This window comes from Zosterops lateralis (assembly GCF_965231275.1).
Source record: "Zosterops lateralis genome assembly, chromosome: 14".
Classification (NCBI taxonomy): domain Eukaryota; kingdom Metazoa; phylum Chordata; class Aves; order Passeriformes; family Zosteropidae; genus Zosterops; species Zosterops lateralis.
Window position 1 is genome coordinate 3070178 of NC_139774.1, and position 19716 is coordinate 3089893.

Here is a 19716-nt window from a genome sequence, read left to right on the forward strand (position 1 = left end):
AATGAATCACCTCACTGCCAGCGTGGTCTGGGTTTTGGTGCAAGTGACTGGCTCTTCTGGTTTGAAAGGCAGCCCGTGACACTTGGTGGTATTTGAGAGAGGCAGCAGCAAGCTGCTTACAGTTTTTGTGTGCCTCTGAGTTACCTGATGCAATGGTATGGATCTCCTCCTAGGGTTTCATTAAGAATCCATAACTGGCTCCTGTATTTGAATCACTCCACTCCCTTTTCTTTGCCTGGCACGGTCTCACTTTTCCATCCTCATGCTGCTTTTTGACTGTTCCAGGATGTCTCTTTTGGCACCTACATGCCTTGGGGCCTGTTGCTGGGTGGTCCTCCCACACCACCCTGCTCCAGGGCATGCAGGGGCAGAGGCATCCTGAGCCCAGAGCAGAGCCTGGGGACAGGGATCACAGGGCCTGTATGCTCGTGGGGAGTGGGGCATGCTCCAGGGCTTCAGTGCTGGCTGATCAAGGCACCAGAAAGGGGAATCTGCTGGAAGAGAGAGGAAAATTGTGGGGTTTTTTGAGAATAGTCACTGTGGGAGAAGAAGGGAAGGTGAGAAGTGTGAGTGCAGAAGGGGTGAGCTACCAAGTGAGATAGGGCAAAGGTGCAGGGAGACAAAAAGAGTCTTTTGAAGGGTGAGGAAGGTTCTGGGGCAGCCAATAGATGGGCAGTGGATTGGCAGGAGGTCTGTCCCAGCCCTGTGCTCCATCTCACCCCCACGCAGTGCTGGCTCCTGTACAGCCACACACAGCCCTGCTGCTGGAGCCCATGGGTAACTGCTTCCTTTCTCTCCATTTGCAGAAGCAGAGGAGCTCTACCAGAAGAGAGTTTTAACCATCACAGGAATCTGTGTTGCCTTGCTTGTGGTGGGCATCGTCTGTGTGGTAGCTTACTGTAAAACCAAGTGAGTATGGGGGGCTGGCAGGCAAGAACTGGCCACAGGTTAGTGAGTGGCAGTGTTCACATTCCACACTTCCATGCTTTTCACCCAAATGCTATTTTTAGGAAATTATGTGCTGTGGTGCTCTCAGGAGGGTCTTGTGCAGGAGGCCAGTGAAGCCATCTACCAGACTGTGTCTGAATAGAATGTTTTCCTGGCAGCATTTGCTTGTCCCCTGCAACAGCATCATTTTACCCAGCCAGGCGAAGCTGTGTTACAGGGAAAAGCTGGTCCCCCAGCCAGCAGCTCAGCTTCTGCCAGCAGAAGCACACTGGGCTGCTGTGCAGGAGCTGTGGGCTCAGCTGTGTACATTGCAGGGACTTCCAGAGCAATCCTAAAGAACAGGAGACTGGGGAACCTCTTTTATAGTCAGCCCTCCCTGCCTGGACAGCACTTTTCTCCTTTCTCAGCCGCCCCTTAGTTCAGAGTGCCTCTGCAGTCAGGGGGCCTTGTGGAGCAGATGTCCCACCATGGGCATGGATAGGCTTTGCCACTTTGTCCTTCATGCAGGACAGGCCAAGTGCTTTGTCACCAAGGCCAAGTCAGGACTCACTTCCCCTTTTCCTTCTCCCCACTTCTCTCCTCCACTGGCAACTGGCTCTGCTAATTTGTGCTGGGCCTTGTCTTGGAAAGGGGACCCTGGACCAGGCTTCCTAAATTGTCCATGAGAAGAAAAGCAGTAGGAGGTGTTAAGTGTTGAACGCCCCGTTTCTTGTTGTTTGCAACTTTCTGAAAATACCATTGGAACATTCACATATCCAAGACTTGCCTTCTCTTTCATGTCTGGGGGCAGAAAGCCCCATGAGAGAAGTGTTCCTAATAGATTTTCTCTGTTCTAAAGGAAACAAAGGAAACAAATGCATAACCACTTGCGGCAGAACATGTGTCCTGCTCATCAAAACCGGAGCCTTGCGAACGGGCCAAGCCATCCACGTTTGGATCCTGAGGAAATCCAAATGGCTGATGTAAGACCCTTCGCCTCCATCTCCCTGCATGCTACTGAGGGGTTGTTTTCTGCCAGGGGTTTGACATGGATGTGTATCCTTACACACCGGTGTGCTTGTGTGTGAGGAGCAAAGCACAAACAAACTTGAGCAAAAGGAAAGATTCTGCCTAGAAACATTTCCAAAACCAACATCTGAAGGGAAATGTGATTTTGCTTTGAAGTGGAGGATGAGATTCGGGCATTTGGGGTAGGCTTGTTTTGATTAATCGAGTGTGACCCTGATTTCCACTAGGAGAGATGTTCCCAATATTTCCTGTTTATTTTGCTATCCTGTCAAGTCCCACTTTGGGATGGCAAATGGGATCAGCACAGCGGTGACCGGACCCACCGTGGTGAAGCACATCATGGTGACATAGTCAGCTCTCCATCAGCCCACCAGCCCATGCCAGGGGTTCTGTCCTGGGCAAAGTGGCAAGTCCTGGTGGGATGCCACTGTCACACCAATGAGAACAATCTAAGTCTCTTTAGGACAGGATCCAGAGGGCAGTTCAGCCTCTCTCGTGACTTCAGTCATATAAGGTTCCCATTAAACCCCATGAACTCAATAGGGCTATCAACAGGCTTAAGTGCCTTGCTGGACCAAGGCCTTGAAAGGGGTCAGAAAAAGGGAAGGGGAGGCAGAGCCAAACAAGAAATACTGTTAGAAATTAGTCCAATGAATCAGTTGCAAGCTCTGTTGGGTCAGCCTTAGGATATTAAAATTTAGCGAGGTTGGATCCCAACCATGAAGAAAGGGAGAAAGGGAATTCTAAGAACCACAGCCCCTAGCCCCATAGTACTGACTCTCTCAGAGAGCTTAGTGCCCCTGTGAGAAGTAGGGCTGGTTGTTAGATGAAGGAATATTTCCGCATAAACATTTGGATCACATCTGGTGTTTCTGTAGGACTCACATCTCTGACAGATTGCACATTGTTCTCTTTTTGCTGGTACTCGGTTGGGTGTAGCCAGCTGTGGGCAGAGTTGTGTCTCTGTTCAGTAGCTACACAAGGTGCCACTGTCCTCTGGGGAATCCCTTGGCTCTCCAAACCCTTCTGCAATCCCTGTGCCACAGCCCTTTCCCACTGCTCAAAGTGAAGGGGCAGAGAAAACCTCCATACTCCTTGTCCCTTCCTGTGTGCAGAGCTTCTGGTTCACTCAGTTCACTCACCTGATTTCAGGTTCACCAGAAACAATCAGGCCAGCTAATTTTTTCTTTGGCAGCATTCACAGACTGGTAGCTGATTTGTGGGACTGTTCCTGTTTTTGCAGTATATTTCTAAGAATGTTTCTGCCACTGAGCACGTGATCCGAAGGGAAACAGAGACAACCTTTTCGGGAAGTCACTCCTGCTCCCCGTCTCATCACTGCTCCACAGCCACTCCAACCTCCAGCCAGAGGTGATGTATACCCTTTTCTCTGGACCTTCCTCCTGGTGTTTGCTGTAGGATGCTGTGAGATTTTAAGATTTTTCCTTTCACCTCCCTTTCTGTTTCCACTTGATGTTTGGCTCTGTAGTGGCATACCGTCCATGTCTACACTGCAGGACTTTGCAGGCACAGCTGGTTAGTGAGAGGTATGGAAAAGTGTGTTCCTTGACCTGCAGGGAGGTGCCAGCAGAATCCTGCAGCACTGTCATAGCTGGAAAACAGGAGGAAATGAACCTGTGCTTCCATGCTTTGCACAGACCCAAACGGGAGGATGTGTCTGGGAAAGGTTTTGCAGGTTGTGTTTGCCACACTAGACATTTGAAAAACTTCATTAGGCAGACACAGGTTATGTGTTTCATATTTGGAATGTATTTGCCTTGTAGGAGACAGGATACACAAAATACCACCAAATGTTTTGATTGATTCCTCAGAATCAAGGTCTGACTTGGAAGTCACAGGTTTTGACCAGAAAGAAAATGCTCCTGTGCAATTTATCAACCTCCACCTCAAGTGGTGGCATCCCTTTCACTGGAAGTAATTCTGAAGCTTTTTGGAAAACTTGGTCTAGCGGGAAAGTACCAATGCTTTGTGACAAAGGATGAGACATAATTTTTGTTTCTATTTCAAAATAACCATTGGGGGAAGAACACCATGGCTTGCAATCTGAACCTTCTCAAGGTTTTTGAGAACATTTAAATTGCAGATGGACTTCCCTATTTTTGTGATGTCCAGAAAAGTCCTTCAAATGCTCTCAAGAAAGTCCTGTGCTGTTTTGGGTTTGGGATTTCCAGTTCCTCCTCTTAGACAGCTCCTGTGCTTCTTCCAGTAAGTGACAGGGGTTTTCCTTGGAGATCACTTGGTAGTGTCTGGCTCATGTCCTTTATTAGCCTGATGGGGTTGTCTCCACTCATCCAGGAATGCAGGAATTCTTCCAGTTAAAGCTCACAGAGGGCTCCAGGCAGGTTTCCTTAGGGCCCAGGCATTCCTCAGGGTTGAGTAAGTACTCTCAGTACTTGCAATGGGCAAGATCAACTTCAGATGTTGAACTTGGATTTTCAGGTGAATTCCTCCCCAGATTCTTCTGGCTCTACCTCGAGCAAGTAGAGAGGGAGACAGGAATTACTTGATCAGCTGGGAATGATTCTTTTTTCCAGGGAAATCCCACTCACCATGAACTAGACAATACGTTTTCCAGGTATTTTTGCATTCATACTTTTCAGCCCAGCCGTGGGTAGGTGTGTACAAACTTGAGCCAGGTGCACAGAGGCTCCTGTGCCTGCAGAGCTGCACCTTGTTGGCCTTCCATGCTCACTTCAAAGGCCTGGACCATCCCTGGGCACCTTCTCAAGACACAAAGGTGTGTCTGGAGGGCAGCATTAGCTCATGACAGCTGTAGGGAGGAACCTACCTTGGGTAGCCTCTGGTCCTGGCTACCTGCCACCTCATTTTTCTGAGTCAAGTGCAGCAAGCAGGTGCTTCTTGAAGTCATGCCAGAGGCAAACTACTGGCGTAATCAGGCTCCATTTTACTCCATCAGTGCCTCTAATGAGGACGCTGTTTGAAGTTATAAATGAGCATGTGCCTGGAGCCATCAATAATTAACAAGTTCTTGGAAAATCTTAATGAGGGCTGTTGTCCTCTGTAAACCCCCACCCAAAATCCTCCACCCACACTCCAGCTCCATCTGGTGCAGTTTGGAGTTCAGAGGGATTGCTCTCATGGATCAGGTATTTCTGCAGTGTTGGGGTCAGTGTGGTGGCTGTGGCACTGGGGGGACACCCGTGTGCACGTGGCCCTGTGCATCCCCCATGGATGTGGTATGTGCCCCTTGCACCAAGACTGGGGCTGGTGGGGCTCCAACTGCTCAGCACATCATGGTCTTTGTCTAGCACCTTCAAAGTGCTTTGCTGCCAAAATCTTTGGTAGACTTTGTTCTGCTAATTTTGAGTGGCTTCTCCTGGCTCCCTCTCTGGTAGCAATTCCAGAGGGGCTGTCACTTGGCAGTGCAGGTGGCACATTTGAAGGAACTTGGCTGACTTGCCTTGGCATAGCCAATGTGTTGTTCCACACCCAGAACACTTTGCAAGCATGAAGCAGAATTGTCCTGGCCTCCCTCCAGAGGCTGTCCCATCCTGCTCCCAGCCATTTATTCCATGGTGGGATAAATACCTGCTATTGCACTGGTTTACTTTTTTTGTCCTCTAATGGCATCTCCAAGAAGAAGCAAAGAAAGGCAAATCAAAGGTAGAGCTAGGAATCTGGGCATCCCTGGCCAGATGTATCCTAACGACAGAGAGAGGGAAGGGGGACACTTGTGCAGAGGTGCAGAGCTGAGCGTGAGCAGTGGCTGTGCCTTTGGAGAAGAGCTGGATGGGGATTCCTTGCTCACTGTCCACATGGCCTTTGCTCCACAGACATGAAAGCCACACCTGGAGCTTGGAGCGAACAGAGAGCCTGACTTCAGATTCCCAGTCTGGGATCATGCTGTCCTCGGTGGGAACCAGTAAATGCAACAGCCCCGCGTGCGTGGAGGCGCGGGCTCGGCGCGGGGCCACCTTCTGCATCGAGGACCAGCGGCGGCCCACGACGCAGTACCGCGACTCCGTGGATTCCCTGCGGGACTCGCCCCACAGCGAGAGGTCAGAGCCCACTGCTGCTGCCACCAGCACAGCAGAGGCAAGCCATGCCTCTGTGCCAAACCCAAAAACGTTTGCCTTTGCCAGCCCTAGAGCAGCAGTGCCGTGGTAGGACTGGGGAAAGTCCAGCCCTGGTGCTATCAGAGAAAGCCAATTCCCCCAGGAGACCACTCTGGTTGGGGCAGCAGCCAGCTCTGCACGCTGGTGGCAGTGTAGGTTTGGAGCACAGAGGCAGAATATGCCTGGCTGCAGTCAGCAACTAGTAGAGAAAAACTGGTTGGGAGAACACCCTGGGGAGCTTGGTGGGCTGTCAAGCAGGATCTGGCCCTCAGGTACTTGGGGAAAAGCTGTCTGTCCTCAGCACAGTCCTGGATGGCCAGATGAGAGGTTGCTGCATGTGGGCACAGCCCTGGGACAGGACTTGGTATGACCCAGCCTTCTAGGAACACAGCTGCAGAGCTGAGACACCAGCAGCAGCAGCACCACTTGTCCTCCTTGCAGTCTGCAAGTGCTCTGGAGTAGGAGCACATCTCCACCCTTACTCCACCCTTTGCAGGTAGCCATGAGTGACTCTTGGTGGCCACATGGCCCCACTTGGGCAGTTACCCTTCAAGGCAGTGGAACTTGTCCATGGGGCAGAGGAGAAAGGCAGCACCTCCTGCTCTCATTCCTGTCCTGTCCATTCAGGCCGATTGACCCAGCTCCCATGGAGGTCTCATACATCACAAAACACATGGGTAAAAAGGCCCTGGATGAGTGAGAGAGCCTGGGTAGGTGGAATTGGGCAGATACATCACTGGGAATATCAAGAGGAAATAAGATCTGCTCCTTAGAAAGAGGTGGTGCTGAAGGAAGGGCTGTTTGGAGAGGGGCTAGACCAGACCTGAGTGACCACACTGAAGTTGTCACTAGAGTAAATTAACGTGGTAGATGGCTTTTTGAGACACAAGATTTTTGCTAAGTCAGAGAAAGCAATGCCCAGGGTTTCCCCATCTGTGGCCTGAGCAGGGAGAGGGAATTCCAGGGACCTTCCTCAGAGACAAGCCTGGCAGCTCCAGAGGGAACAGAAAGCATCTGCCAGGCAGATGAGAAGCAGTGAAGCCATGACTCAGCCTGCTGGGAGATGCTGCAGGGTTTGCAGCGATGCAGAGTGGGAATTGTGCACAGAGTCCCTCGGGAGAAGCAGTTTGGGGGATGCTCAGCACATGCTGCCCATTGAAGCCAGCAGCTCTCCCTCCCTCAGCACAGCAGTGCAAGGTCCCTCCACCTGACTCCCCATGAGAACCTCCAGGAGCAGGTTCACTGGAGGCCTCACGGGTCCCTGGGTGTTCAGGGTGTTCAACAAAGTGCAGGCTCAGCTGTTGGTTTTTGGGGTGTTCGGTGTCCAAACGGAGGTGTTGCTTTTCCAGGTACGTGTCGGCCCTGACCACACCAGCACGCCTGTCGCCTGTTGACTTCCACTACTCGATGCCCACGCAGGTGCCCACCTTCGAGATCACCTCCCCCAACTCGGCGCACGCCGTGTCCCTGCCGCCGGCGGCCCCCATCAGCTTCCGCGTGGAGGAGCAGCAGCCCCTCCTGCGGCGGTACCAGCTCCCCTTCCAGGACACGCAGAGGTACGACAGCTACTACCAAAGGAAGACCTACCTAAACGACAGCATGGGGAGCCTGCCCTCCAGCCCCTTCCGCATCACAGAGGACGACGAGTACGAGACGACGCAGGAGTACGTCACAGCGCTAGAGCAGCCAAAGAAAACAGCCAGCAGCAACAGGCGGTGGAAAAAATCCAAACTGAACGGGCACATCCCTCACAGAGCCAGAGCTGTCCGGGACTCCTTCTCCTTGAGCAGCGCCTCTTACAGCGAGTCTGACGAGGAGCTGGTGGCCGAGAGCACGCCATTCCTCAGCACTCAGAACAATGAGGCGGCGCACGCGGAGTCGCCGCCGCTGCACCGGCCGGGCGACAGCCGGACTCACTACTCGTGCCGCGGGCATGGCGACGGCGGCCGCGGCAGCCTGGCACATGGGGCGCCCAAACCGGACCCCGACCCTCTCTAGGAGCCTCCTGCCAGCGCTGCCCTGACCCGCACGGAGGAGGCCGAGAGGAGGGAGGCTGAGGCGCGGCAAAACAAACAAACAAACAAACAAACCCACACAAACCACAGAACAAAGCGGAACGGAACGAGAAAAAAATTAAATATTTTTATTTTATATAAAAGAGGGGAAAAAAAACCAACCAAAAATATGACAAATAAAAAATGTTTTATTTTCATTTTAGCAAAGTTGTCTTATAATAGCTAACGACAATGACTTTTTTATAGGGAATCTCTATTTATATGTAATGTCTTGATTTACAGCTTCCGAGAAAAAAAGTAAAAAAAAAAAAAAAAAAAAAAAAGAAGAAGAAAAGAAAACAAACAATAAAATTAAAAAAAAAGTGGGCCAATTTTTGACTACTTAAAAATAGAAAACAAAACTATCGTGGTGCCTTTTGCTGTATGCTAGTGCTGGGATTCATGCCGAGGATTCTGTTTCAGTAGCATTTTTAAGGTCATAGATTTTTGTTTGGGAGACAACCTGTCACAAGGGCGCTCTTCTGTTGGAAGAAAACAGCCTTGCCACTTTGCCCCGTACCCTGCTATTAACGATCTTATTCTTTAAAGTATTGTTTAAACACGCATCAAGGACATGAGTGGGAGCCTTTCCATTATCATGTCTAATGAGGATCTATCTTGCCCTGTAAACTATTTGTATTTTCGCTTAAATCAGGAGAAAAAAGAAACCCAACAGCACTGTGCTGAAATGCAGAAATAACGTTTCTTTTGCCACACAGGTAGGAAGAGAAAACAAAATCACGCAGCAGCAGCAGCAGCCCTTACAATATAGCTCTCCACCTTTGGCCATCTCACCGGTGGGTCTGGAGCGGGGTTGGCGCAGGTTTGTAGTGAGGGCAGGCAGACACCCCTGTGGCCATGGTGGACACCCCTGTGGCCATGGTGGATCACACCCATCACGTACCCTTGAATCCGGGTCGCTGAGGCAGCGCTGGCGGTCCTGGCGGGTGGCTCCATTCAGCCCGTGGCCGCCCCAGTGCCGTGCTGGCCGCAGCGTCCCCTGGGCCCAGCGGTGCAGGGCTGGCCACAGTGCCATGGGGCTGCCACAGCTGCGGTGGCCTGTGTGACACCCTTGGCCAGGGCACCGGGGGACGCCCACAGGGTCATGGCCTGTGTCACCCTGGACACGGAGGTTGCCAGCCATGCTGCCCCAGGGGTCAGTAGGACCGTGGGCGCTTTGGGCTCCTCGTGTGGCCCCTGCCTCGGGCGGGCAGGGCCCCGCGTGGGGCGGCCCAGCGAGCGGATTCTCCCGTACGGCCGTGCCGCGTGTTGTAAGGACAGTTGTCACCGTCGCATCCCGCCTTCGATGACGGACGTCGCGTTCCCAAACTTGGAGCAGCTCTGGCCATCGGCTCTGTGGCGCAAAGAGACAGTCCTGCGTGTCCGGGCGGCAGAGCATCCCCCGTGGAAGTGCCCCCCTCTCCTCAGTTCTCTGCAGCAAACCTGTTTACATTGTAGCCTGACTTTTTTCTTTTTATATTTTTACTTCTGCATGTCCTTTGCATTTCAGATACTGTAGATTGGATGCATGGTGAAGCTGTGACTGAGAAGATAATACAACAATTGACAGTGTATTATTTCATTTAACTTTTAGCAATAAAGTAACTAAACCCTCTATTCCTCACCCATGATGGGGTCAGATAGAAAACTCTGCTAATTTGTCATAAGATGATTGTCAAAGTTTGCTCTGGATTGTCTGAATGTCAGAACTCTTGACTGTTTAACACTTGAACATTTTTTATATTATAAATAAAATAAGAAATAACAAGCTGTGGGCTGCATTAATCTCAGGCCCTTTGGGGGGAAAATGGGGAGCTGTGACACGAACCATACACAGAATCACAGACTGGTCAAGGCTGGAAGAGACTTCCACATTTCCTGCTCCACCAGCTCACCCAGACTCTTCAAGCCTGTGCCCAGTCAGGGTTTGAGTATCTTCAGAGATGGCAGTACCGACAACTCCTTTGGGTAACCTCTGCCAGTTTGGTCCCTCTCAAAGCAAAACTTTGCCTTCAAATTCATACCTTCTGTATTCAGACTGGATTTACTAATTTTTAATTTGGGCCCTTTGCCTCATTTACTATTTTAGGCCCATTTCTTCGTGTTCTGAACACTGCTGAGAAGAGTCCAGGTCCCTCTTTTTCACTGCCACCCATTGGCTATTTATACACATGGATAAGGCCCCCCAAACCTGCTCCTTTCCAGGCTGGACAGTTCCAGCTCCCTCATCCTTTCCTCCTATGAGAGACACTCTGGTTCAGTAAAGCTCTTTATGCCCATAAAGACCCATAGATGGGTGTTTTTCTCCCTTGCATGGATATTTGACCTTCCCTGCAGGGCTCAGGAGTGGAGGCTCAGTGAGGTGAGTGAATGCCATCCACACATCTCCTGGGGGGATGCCATTCTTCCTCCAACTTCAGATCAGGGGATCCCCCTTTACTTGAACCATGGAAGTTTCCAGTTGTGCCAAGAGAGGTCAGGGTGCTTGACATGTGCTGTGATGCTGGCACTTATTTCAGTGACTGCAATAGAATGGAGATGTGCTGGGTCCAACCCTGCCAGCAGTGCTGCCATGCAGTCCTGACCCAAAACCAGAACAGGTCCCTTGTTCAGCCCCTCCACAGCAAATCTGTGTCTCTGGCTAACCCCATGTAGGGGACTCACTGACAATGTGGTCACAGTCCCTGAGGTGGCACCCATGGCTCCTTCCAGCTCAGAACTCATTCCCCTCTTCCTGCTCAGTGACATGAAAAGGTATCCAAAAGTCCCAGCTGAATTCACTTAACAGGAGTTATGGTGAGTTGACCCTATTGGAATGGATAGGTTGGAACTGGATGATTTTTTTATGTCCCTTCCAACCCAAATCATTCTATGTTTCTAAGAATGCCCAGAGCTGTGAGAGAACTCCCTAGCCCTCACAGTGCTGCCCATGCTGGAGGCCAGGCTAAGCACACCCACAGCCTGGGCCCAGGAACTGACCCAGCCGGGTCACAGGCCACCCCAAACTTTCATTGCATCTCCTGTGGGGCCTCCAGACAGACCAGAGGTCTCAGAACTCCACCCTGAATGAAGACATCTCAACACTGATTTCCCGGAAGGTAAAAGGCTGAAGGATCCTGCCCTCCTGCCCCGGGGCCTGTTCACCCAACAGCAATGTGCAGAGGAGGTGTTAGGTGGCTAGACCTGGGGATAAAGGTGGTAGGGTCAAGTCCTGATTAGGGTGACAATTGCCTTTGGACATATCATGCTGGATGAAGGCAGCAGTGCAGCTCTCCACTCTTCCATTACTCTTGGGACATGCCCCAGCTCCCCATTGCCTTTGATCCATCTTAGCTCCTCCAGTGGCTCCCAGAGCAAGGCGAGATGGACAGAAATGGGCAGAGAACACCCGACCCCTTGGAAAGGACATGTGTGGATGATCACCAAGGCTGATCCCTGGGGAAACCAGACACATAGAAGAGAGAGACCGAGTGTCTTTGGCTTCCCAAAGCAGCCTCATCTCCCTGTCTGGCTCTCCTCAGGATCCATGAGCTCCACTCATGGAGAAGTCCTCCCAAGGCTGGCACAGCACCATCTGCATTATAGGAATGTACAGCTCTTGGGTCTCCCTGGCATGCAGAACAACCATGTGGCCACACCTCAGGGTGTGCTCAATGCAGCTGATCCCCATCAGGAATCTCTCTGGGTCCCTTGGAGAGGAGCTGTGGGTTTGCCCTGCACAGGGGGATATTTCCCTGCTCCATGGTTTGCAGGGATCCATGATGTTCTGCATCTGCTGAGACACCACGAGCTCTGAGCCATGGCAGCCTCAGGATTCTGTGTGGTGATTTTTTTGTTAAACGTGCCCCTTGATTCCCATAATTGCGTTCTATATTTAGAGGCAGTTACGCTACTTCAATTTTCTCTCCAATTGCTTCTGAAGGAAGCCTGTATCTCTCTTTTTCCCCTGGCTGGTTTATTTTTAGACTCCTCATTTCCAGCTGTGTGTGTTCCTAGGGTTTTGCCGTAAATATTTTACAGCAATTTTCACAGGTGGGGGAGCCACCAAAGCCTCCTGACAGCTCCACTCTGCAGGTATGGTGCCTTTAATGCCCTTCCCAGAGGGCAAGGAGCTGCTCTGCTGACACAGATCAGTGACACAAGCAGGAGAGGAGTGTTGGATCCTGGCTTTGGGGTCACAAGGTCTCCCCCACAAAGAAGTCCCTCTAAAATGAATGTGGTTGTGTCCAGGACAAGTGGTCTGGCAGGGAGGTCAGGCTGAACCACCACTGCCAGGTGAGGTTGTGTGAGACCCAAAGCAGCCGTGGTACCTGCTGGAGGGGCTGGCACAGGCTCGGGATGTGCAGAAAGTGCATCTGAGTGACTGCAGGAGGAGAAAAGGCTGCTTACTCCTCTAAAACGCTGCTCTTCTCTTTTAGTGGTGGGTGGCTGAGTCCTTGACCTTCAGGGAGGGAGAAAAGGGTGAAAAAAAACATTTTCTTCCAAGTCACAAGCTGAGGCTGTGCATTGGTCAAACAAGGCATTTTTGGCTCTGCCATCACGTAAGATGTCCTCAGTATCTTTTCATGTTCCTGTGCACCTGGATCAGGACTTGTGCACGAGGCAAACTGCAGGTACTCAGTAAGTTTAATACTCTGAACTGTCTTGCCAAGCGTTGTCTGACGTCAGGTGTCACCCCTTCCCACATCCATTGAGTGTTCAGTCTCATGGCTCTGAGTCTCCTTCCTGCTGCCCAGAGGAGACTTTCCAAGATCTTGCTTTTCTCTGCAAGTTACTCCCAGCTGAGAATGGCAGACTGGCACCTTCAGCCAGGGGGCCGAGCTGCTCTTGGTGGCAGCACAAATACACTGGAGATGTCACTGCCCACTGGAAGAGATGCTCAGAAAGTAAGATTCAGAAAGGGATGCTCAGAAAGGGAGGTACAAAATATTAGCTGGGATTTTGGAGACAAGGAGCTGGGCCCAGCTTTCCCCTGGACTTCCACTGTGACTCTCAGCACCAGACACTTCATGTGAGTAGGAACATCTCGGAGATCCTCAGTGGAAGGAAGGTCAGTACAAGACCTGACACAAAAGCAACAATGCCTTGGAGAAACAGCCACAGACTCTCCTGGGAACCGTTGTGACAACATCTCCAGTCACTAATGCAGGGCTTGGTTCCTTTCTGCTCCCATAAATCTCTGGGCTGTGTGTGGACAGACACATCTGAGATGCACCAGATGGAGGGAAGAATTGCTTGAATGTGTTCCCAAAGCAGCCCATCTATCCACACTTGCTCCAGAACCATCCAAGATGATGAGTGTGTTGGTACCCACTCGTGGAAAGGAACTGATGTTTTCTGGTGCTGTCTGTCCATAGGATCCTGGCTTTCCTGCATCAGGTGCTGGTGGATATCTGAATCAGCCTGGCCTTCTGATGCTGTGAAACCTGGGATCAATCCAGCACATGGTGGAACGATGCTTCAGACCAATTCTCTTTACCAACAGATTCAGTTTTATTGTTATTTTTTTTTTTTACATGATTCTTAGTGCATCATTTCAAATAAACTATCAAACTGTACAAAGAAACAGAGATAAAAGAAGAGGCGATAAAGTTTGGAAGAGGTTTTTAGTGTCATGAACTGTCATGGAAAACAGTAAGTCCATAGGTTCTCAAACATTGAAGGTCCAAATAAATCTTATTCTGTTTGTTTAAAAAATGCTGCAAAATATAAACAATAAATGACTGTAATTAGCAGCTACAAGATCCTTCAAAACTGGAACTTGATTACTGTGAACGCACCTAGGGGAAAGAAAAGCAATCTGAGATAAAGGATCAAACAAAACAGTGAAATAAATAAAGTGTGGGAGGACAGTCGTGGCATTGAAAAGCAGAGGAATCACTTCAGCACAACAGTAAATCATTGGACCACAGACAGCAGAAAGGAACAGAAACACAATTCCCACTTCAAAGAGTACAGCATGTGCATTGCAGGATGGAGCAATACAGCAGGGACAGGCAGGTGGGATCACTCCTGCACACAAGGTTTTGCTGGAGCTTGCTCACCACTCCAGCTATACCTTGAGCCCAGAGTGGTAGATCCCGTGGCTGCCAAACCAGCAGCCACTTGGGCAGTTTGTCTGAATAAGCAGGAATGGGAGAACGATGTTTCACAGCAAAGCCAGGTGGGACTTCCATTAGAGTAAAAAAAGGAGAAAAAGAAAAAGAAAAAAAAAGATACACAGCTACTCCATTTTTTCAGCACATCCTGGTGGGCTGGTCAGACCCTCCATGTCCCTAGTGTCTTCCCCAGGCAGCTTGCCTTCACTTGCACACTGAGGTTAAAAACCCACGTTAAAGTTTCCTTATATATATATATCTATTTATATATGTTCATATATATATATTTATATATATATATAAAAAGGAGAAGGTGACAGAGGGCCCTCCAGGCTTCTCCTGCCATCGGCAGGTGACGTTTCCCCGTTGAACGCTGTGCTGAAGGTGCCTCTCGTCCCGTCAGTGACCAGCTCGCGACACCTGTCCCGTCATGCCGTGCTTCTCCTGGGGCAGGGACGTGCCCTGCCACCCTGTGCCCTTCTCTGGGAGTGCTGGTGGTGCCACAGACATTGTCCTGGCTCAGTTTCCTGCCCTGCCGGGGGCTGTGACCATGAACCACTGGGGACTCCAGGGAAGGAAGGAGGAGAGATGGGGCTGGTGGAGGAAAGAGCAACCCAGCCCTTGAAGAACCAGCATATCCCTTTGTTGTGCAGGCTGCAGCAGGAGGGAAAGAAAAGCCACTGGTGCAGTTGGGAATGAAGAAGAAATGATGCTGAAATGCCAGAGCATTGTCAGAGAGTGTCAACTAAAGCTTCTTTGATTTCTTTCACCAGAGCAACCCCCATGTCATACATGTCTATGGTTTTGCTCATATAATTTCCTAAGTAAAATTGTGCTCATCAATCTAAGTCCAGGAGCGCAGAGCATCGCCAGTTCATCCCCCTGTGCACAGGTTCCTTGTTAAGTGTTCTGCTCTAAAATGTCCTTTTCTGCCTTACAGCTGATGGACATGTGCCCCTGGCTCAGGGAAGGGCTGGAATGCGTCTTCCTCAAAGCGATGTCGTCGGCCTCCACCTTGAAGAAACTGGTCTCAATCCTCTCCAGGTCATCTGTCCCCACTTTTATCTTCATGCACAGCAGGTTGATGTATGTTTCATAGCGGCTCTTCTGCAGGGAAAGAGGGAACAGAGAGCCTGGGAACAGGGACAGGCCATGGTGTGTGGGGCATGCAGAAACAATTCCATCAGCTACTGCAGGAAAACCTATCCTGTACCAGCAGCATCCCATTAATCACCCCCCACAAAGGTAACCCCAGCACAGTGCCTGGTCTGTGCAAAGGTCTGAGGACAAAGGGGTGTGTGTGTGTGTGTGTGTGTGTGTGTGTGTGTGTGTGTAGGACTCCTCCAGTTGCTTTTACAGGTCTTGGATGCCACTGTGATTGTGTGAGGATGATACTGGGGCAAAATGAGACCAACAGACCTGCTGCTTCCTGATTTAGGAGCTTGCCTTGGTTGGTTAAAATACTTCTGCTTGTCATTGTTTCTATCCAGTGGTTCAGTTATTGCTGCTGAGTTGTGCCCCCAATGCTCCTCACAGAGCACACCATAAAGGGAGGCATTCTCCTTGCCTGGATTCTTTGTTCCAATGCTAGATGGGATTTTTTAGAGGACTTGTGTAATACTCATCCTTTCTCCTAACATCTCAGAGGCAGCCTGTGCTGGCTTCTTTGTCAGCACAAAGAAACAAGCATTTCTGGAGCACATCTCATAAGACAGATGAGATGAATTATGCCCTGGAAGTGCCAACTTCTCCTTGAAGACTGAAAAGGCAGTCCAGAGAAAAGCTCAGACAGAAACTTCTCTGCAGGCATCCAAAACCAGATGCTGGAAAAAGGGAGGCAGCAGCAACTATTTGGAAGGTTGGTACAAAAACAAGGGAACCAGCAGCTGAGAGCTGTGGCTTTGGAGAATCAGGCTGGGTGTTACACAAAAGGATGGTGCAGCCTTGGCATGAGGGAAGTGGGATATTTCCATCCTTAGTGATTTTTGGGGCTCAGCCACTAAATGTCATCCTCAGTCTGAGCAAAGACTAGGAATAATCCAAGTTCCTGCTGGAAGCAAGACTAGAGGCCTCCAGCAGCCCCTTCCCACTGACACCTATGTGGCAGGAACCACACCTTCTGCTCAACTCTCACTGGAATGAAATACCCCATTTCTCCCACAATGAAATGCTTCTTAGACTTTACTTTTAAAACTTATTTACACGCATCCCCAAAGGGTCTGTAATCAGCTGTAATACTGGGTTTGGCTTTATTTACAGAAATAGTTGCAGCAAAACAGGATTAATTCACCCAAGGATTCCCTTTGCTTTATGTTAATGTTGCTGAAAAAAACTGAGTCACACTGAGAACTGAACCACTCTCTTACTTGGGACCTGAGGAAATGTCAAAATTTGGCACACTAAAGGAAGATGTTCTTACTCTTGTCAGTTTTCCCCTCCTCTGGTTAGAAATCACAGAGGGAAGGAAATGGCTCTTACTTCTTTTTTGAGCTTCAGTGCAAAACAGCAAGGCTTGTTGCTGCCCCAAGACACCCATCCAGCTTAGGAGCCCTTGTCCTTCTCTCTCCTTTCAGCTCTCCCAGACTCACAGCACCCACTCTGGAGTCCTGTTCTCCTCAATCAGCCAAGGTATCATTTATCACAGAAAAGATGAAAGTTCCTTTACCTCAAATATTAGGTAATGTTCTTTGAGTCTGTATTCCTCAGCCTCTTTTGACTTGAGGCTCTTCTCTACAGGATGTAATTTATGCTCTGCTAATTCGTCTGCAATCTGCTTCATTTTATTTTCATGAGACCTCAGCTGTTCCTCCTGCCGAGAGAAGCGTGTCAGGTATTAAAACGTGGGAGTGCAGCACCCAAGTGCTCCTCCTGCCTGTGGCTGGGGGAACTCTCCCTGCAAGGGCATAAGCTCAGCTGCTGTGCTGGAGCCAAAGGTGTGTGGTGCACTTGCAAATTCATCTGATAAAGGAGCAGCTCAAACACAGGTGTTGGAGTAAGAGCAAAACTCAGGTACCTCAAGTGCCAAGAGTGGATTTGTTTGGCACCGAGGCATCTCTGGCTTCATCAGCACAAAATGCTCCTGTAACATGCATCCTGTAACAGCCAGGCAGAAGCAGCACTGTCCCCAGAGCTGCTCATCCTGCTCTTTTTGGAGATAGAAGTACCCTCCCCATCCACGCTCTGGCAAAGGTGAACATCTGGCCACATCTGTCTCAGCAGGCAGGAGCTGTGTCTCTGCCCTTTGCTGGGGGGCAGTGGCAGTGTGTTCCTACTTTTTGGAAGTGCTAAGCCATGTTGGGCCTTCCCTGAGCAGAGAAACAAGAGCTACCCCTTGGATGGCAGCTGCTCTTGGTTAGCTGAGCCCAGTGCACCCTGCCCCTTGTTTCCAGAAAACCTTCCCTACTGACTGGAACCCAGACATCCCTTTTGTCTGTGGTTTTTGAGCTGCAGAAACAAGAGGGTGCCATGATACAAACCAAACCTGGGCTGTTGGGCTCTGCAGCATTAACTCTGGAGCTATTCTGCTGTTTCCACTCTGGCTGGGATGTGACGGGCAAAGAGCAATAAACAAGCCAGAACCAACAGGCAGGTGTGTGCACAGAACTGTTTAGGCAAAGGAAGCGCTGGCCAGATGCCAGGATTTTCCATATCTGCCCAAGCTGCCCACTCCAGTTCCCTCTTCCTGCACTGAGCACCTGAGTGTGTCCATCAGGAAGGAACAGGGGGACCTGCAGATGAGCTCACCCTGAGCTGAAGGGTTTGCTGAGCACTGGCACCCCTCCAGCACTCCTTCTCTCACACATTACCTGGCACAGCTTGGTCATGGACGAAGGCAGGAGCGGGCGGCAGAACTTCTTCATGGAGCAGATTGCAGCTGGGAAGGCTGGAGCAGAGAAAATGGCAGCAACGAGGTTGATCCGCAGGATCCAGGAGAGCATTTCTTCCTTACTTCTGTTATGGAGGAGGGGAAAGAGAGAGGGAGTCTGTAAATGCTCTTGAGCCAGGACCAGACAACAGCTGACAACAGCCCCATGCTCAGGAAGGCCATTGGTGGCCTTGCTTTGATGCCACTCCTATGCCAGGTTATGAACAGAGGGAAACACTCTCTAACTGGCTCCTATACATGGCCTGATGATTTCAGGGCTGCTATTTGCCTCTCAAAGCCTGGGCAGTCCTGCCTTCTTCATCAGCTCTGGTTGTATTCCTGAGAAGCTGTGGACAGGCCAGGGCCAAGGATGTCCTGCTTTCAGGGGAGTGGGAGCCACAAAACAGAGGTTCCACAGGGCAGGATGTCATTTATTTCATTTGTGAGACACCTCCCAGAGTCCTTCATCAAATCTGCCCAGACACAGCTCGCCCAAGCCTTCAAGTGGGTGTTTGCTGCACAAATTCAGATGTCAAGCTTTAGGTGGACATTGATACCCCAGCCCAATCTACAATGTCACCTCTCTCAGGAGAAGACATGATAAACGTGAGACAGAAGATGATTTCATCACACTTGACACTTAACTAACACCATAACATTCCTCAGCAATGGACTAAGATAAAACATCTACCCGGGCTAGGGAGACTGCTTTAAGGAAGTTTGGAAGTTTAGAAGTTTCCCCACCAAAAGCTGACATGGGAGATCATCATATGCACCACACAGATGTTCTCCCTTCCAGAATACGCCAACAGAAGTCAGCAAGAGGAGCCCTTTCACTCAGCCCTGCACATCCCAGCCCACCCTGCTCAGCCTGCCTTGGTGACAGCTGGGAAGGACCTCAAGGACTGGCACAAATCTACCAAGAGACTGTGACCTATGACTAAATCCTTTGCACAGCCCTGCAGAAACGACCCTCAGCCCCTTCCTCCCCCGGGGTGTGCCCTGAATGTGTGTGCTGATCTGGGCAGGTCAGATGCTGGAGGTCAGGCTGCCCATCCAGGCACTGCAGGGAGGGTGACACTCACGGGGCCTGGAAAAGGAAGACTCTCCAGTCAGCTGTCTTCAGCTTGAGCACATTGGACTTCTTGCTGTAGTCAGAGGCTTTTGTGGCTAAGGCGTGGTGCACACGGATGGCGTTTTTCAAATCCACTTCAGAGAGGTCTTTGTCAGGTTTATATTCATCCTGGGAAGAGGAACGTTAATTGGATAATGACAACACTAACATTTGCGGGCTGCTTTAATGAACCTGCCTTTCTCCCCCTGCTATAATCACAGAGTGCCGAGACCAGGAAAAGCACTGCTTTGTACAATAAATGCTAGGAGCTGATAATGATAATAATTAACATCTGACAACTGCTTCCATCATTAAGTTCACTGGGAAGATGTAAAGAAGGAGATGAAAGTTTTAAACTTAATTATCAATAGTTATTTCTAACACAGCACATGCCTGAGGCTTTGTGGGGAGGCACAAGGCAGGGACAGGGTTCTGCAGAGCTTCCCCCACAGTGCAGAGCTCAATCCAGGATGCAACTCCCAACCAGCAGAGGATGGCAACAAGCACCTGCCCTGCTGCTGCTTCTTCATAG

At 50.3% G+C, this 19716-nt stretch overlaps 2 protein-coding genes across 6 annotated transcripts in view; one reads left to right on the plus strand and one right to left on the minus strand.

Annotated features, from left to right (window-relative positions):
- Positions 1-9201, plus strand: part of NRG2 (neuregulin 2) — an 84772-nt gene extending 75571 nt beyond the window's left edge. For all 5 annotated transcript variants that reach the window (XM_083871596.1, XM_083871594.1, XM_083871595.1 and 2 more), the window contains 5 exons: positions 807-909; positions 1787-1910; positions 3200-3327; positions 5772-5996; positions 7403-9201. In XM_083871596.1, the coding sequence (XP_083727722.1) occupies positions 807-909; positions 1787-1910; positions 3200-3327; positions 5772-5996; positions 7403-8051 (1229 nt within the window). In that variant the 3' untranslated portion in view covers positions 8052-9201. The remainder of the gene's footprint in view (positions 1-806; positions 910-1786; positions 1911-3199; positions 3328-5771; positions 5997-7402) is intronic.
- A 5493-nt stretch (positions 9202-14694) lies between these two features.
- Positions 14695-19716, minus strand: part of PSD2 (pleckstrin and Sec7 domain containing 2) — a gene marked incomplete at its 5' end in the record, with an annotated part of 32026 nt that continues 27004 nt past the window's right edge. The window contains 4 exons of the mRNA XM_083872120.1: positions 14695-15312; positions 16871-17014; positions 18012-18156; positions 19156-19313. Coding sequence (XP_083728246.1) covers positions 15106-15312; positions 16871-17014; positions 18012-18156; positions 19156-19313 — 654 coding nt within the window. The 3' untranslated portion in view covers positions 14695-15105. The remainder of the gene's footprint in view (positions 15313-16870; positions 17015-18011; positions 18157-19155; positions 19314-19716) is intronic.